The sequence below is a fragment of the Oryzias melastigma genome, linkage group LG15 (assembly GCF_002922805.2).
Source record: "Oryzias melastigma strain HK-1 linkage group LG15, ASM292280v2, whole genome shotgun sequence".
In the NCBI taxonomy this organism is placed as follows: domain Eukaryota; kingdom Metazoa; phylum Chordata; class Actinopteri; order Beloniformes; family Adrianichthyidae; genus Oryzias; species Oryzias melastigma.
Window position 1 is genome coordinate 18069292 of NC_050526.1, and position 2694 is coordinate 18071985.

Genomic DNA, 2694 nt, shown 5'->3' on the forward strand with positions numbered 1-2694 from the left:
AGCAATAAAATACTAATGGATGGTTTTAAAACATGTTTCCATGAAATAAAAGTTTACGCTGAAGGACCTTCAATTTTTTTTTTAATCTTTCAGAAATATATCGCGATTGTCTTGTATAAATCCAATTCTCCTGCTCTTAATGAAGGTGTAACTCCCTCCATCCATTTTCTAAACCCGTCTGTGATTCGTGTTCCAGAAGCAGCTCGGAGCGCCGGAAGGAAAAGTCCCGGGATGCGGCGCGCTGCCGGCGCAGCAAGGAGACGGAGGTTTTCTACGAGCTGGCCCACCAGCTGCCTCTACCGCACAGCGTCAGCTCCCACCTGGACAAGGCCTCCATCATGAGGCTGGCCATCAGCGTCCTGCGCACACGGAAGCTGCTCGCCACACGTAAGGACACGCCTTCATCCTATAGAAAAATGGATGGAGAAGGAAAGAGTCCCGATAGATAACGTCTTTGGCCCATTTTCACGTGTGTGAAGCGCATTGTCCTGATCAGTGGGAAGGTGTGGGTGAACGGCCTCTCCGCCCTCCTCGTCTCGGGTAAAATTAGAACCAGGAAGTTGAGCAGCAGACCTATTGTTCCTCCCTGCGATCAGAGAGCAACAGATTGAAACTGCTGCTCCATCAGTGCTCCTGCTGTGACTCATCTGAAGGAAATGCCTTCTTCTTCTTCTGCAGCTAAAACCAGTTTCATACGACGAGATACGACACAATGAAGGAAGACGGACAGATGAGAACAAGAGAGTGTTGGTTTCAGTCAACTCGGATTTTAATTTGTTTGATTTGGTCTGATTTGATTTGATTATGTTTGATTTCATGTGATTCAGTAATATTTGATTTTATGCAGTTTGATTCCATTCGATAGGATTTTTTTTAAGTTTGATTCTATTTAGTTCTATTTGATTAGTTTTTGTTTAAATTAATTTGATTTTATTTGATTCAGTTTGATTGGATTAGTTTTGATTACAATTAATTAAGTTTGATTTAATTCAGTTTGATTTGATTCAATTTAATTTGACGTGATTCAGTTCAATTTGATTTGATTTAGTTTGATTTCATTTAGTTTAATTTGATTCATTTTCATTTAAATAATTCTGTTTGATTTGATTCAGTTTGATTATATTTAATTTGATGTGATTCAGGATAATTTGATTTGATTCCATTTCATTTGATTCAGTTTGATTTGATTTGATTCCGTTTTATTTGATTTAGTTTAATTTCATTTGATTCAGTTTGATTCCATTCCATATGACTTTTTTAAAGTGATTTGATTCAGATTTGCTTGATTTAATTATGTTCTATTTGATCAGTTTTTTATTTCATTTAATTTAGTTTGATTCAATTCAATTTAATTTGATGTGATTTAGTTCACTTTGATTTGATTTTGTTTGATTTGATTTAGTTTAGTTTGATTTGAGTCAGTTTGATTTGATTTGATTTGATCTGATTTGATTCAAATCAATTTGTTTAGATCTGATACACTTTGATTCGATTATTTCTTATTTTTATTTAGTTTAATTTGTAAACAGAAAAAAATTAAACTTTTTGGTAAAGCTAACCACTGAAAAACAGTTAAGCACATCCAAAGTTTACCTCCAACAAGCTTCTTTAATAAACTTGTAATTTCCAAATCGTATCTGTTAATCTCACAGACATATTTCAGGTGTTGGTTTTCTCTTAAACATAAATCAATGTGGCGTTCCAAACCTGCTGTTTTCCTGTGAATTCCTCTCCCACATGGTGTCTGGAAAACCTTTAGATCGATTATTTAGGCCGGTGTTGTTAACAAATCTTAACACATACTACTGTCTTTTTAATTTGTTGTCTTTCTTCTCCTTTTCACTCTGTGAGGTTCTGTTTATATTTCGGCGGGCCGCTTTGCCTTGTTAGCTCAGGAAACGGTCATGCATAAAAGCGTTATTTCCTTAAAAGATAAATATTGCCACTTCCTGCCTTTATTTATTAGTTTTCAAGTAATTCATCATTCCTTTATTTCTTCAGTGGCCACAAGAACTTTTTTGGTTTTCAGAAAAAGTCATTTTCAAACATTCAGATGAAATTAAAAGCTCTGATATCGATTGAGCTGCTTTGTGTCAGTATTCCTGTAATGAAGTCTGTAGAGAGGGATGAAAGAGGGAGAGGTGGAGAACAGAGGGAACGCATAGGAGGAAGAGGAGGAGCGCCGACAGTAATGAGGGTAGGAAGAAGTGGGTCAGAGGGCAGAACAGGGAGATCCGTGTGATGCAGCAGCAGATATCCTTATCACGCCGCTCTGATTGCTCCATGATGGAGGGACAGATTGGAGAGGAAGCAGAGGGCTCTGCCCATCGTTCGTCGGGTGATGGCATTATCCCGCCAGCCATAACACCCGACTGCTTTGGCGCCAAACGAGCTGCCGTGCACGAATGCTGAGCGTGCACGCTGAAGCACACACTGACACGTGTGCAATCTGATGGAAACACCTCGGTTATGTAACGCCAGCGAGTGTGGGGGAGGCGGGGAGGTCCTGGAGGAGTTCGGGTCTCCTTCACTTTGAAAAAAAAATCCTAAATATTTTCAGTTTTTTATCCTGCACAGCTTAAAAAAATGAAAATGAAAGCAGTGTTTCTTAATTTCAATTTAGAGAGGCTGTTTTATCAAGCATATTTTGCAATTTGAAATTCATAGAAACAACAACATAAACAATTTTGATTA

The 2694-nt window shown here is 38.0% G+C and overlaps 1 protein-coding gene across 1 annotated transcript in view; it reads left to right on the plus strand.

Moving 5' to 3' along the window:
• epas1b (endothelial PAS domain protein 1b) overlaps nucleotides 1-2694 on the plus strand; it is a 70087-nt gene that overhangs the window by 28788 nt on the left and 38605 nt on the right. The window contains exon 2 of the mRNA XM_024296640.2: nucleotides 197-387. Coding sequence (XP_024152408.1) covers nucleotides 197-387 — 191 coding nt within the window. The remainder of the gene's footprint in view (nucleotides 1-196; nucleotides 388-2694) is intronic.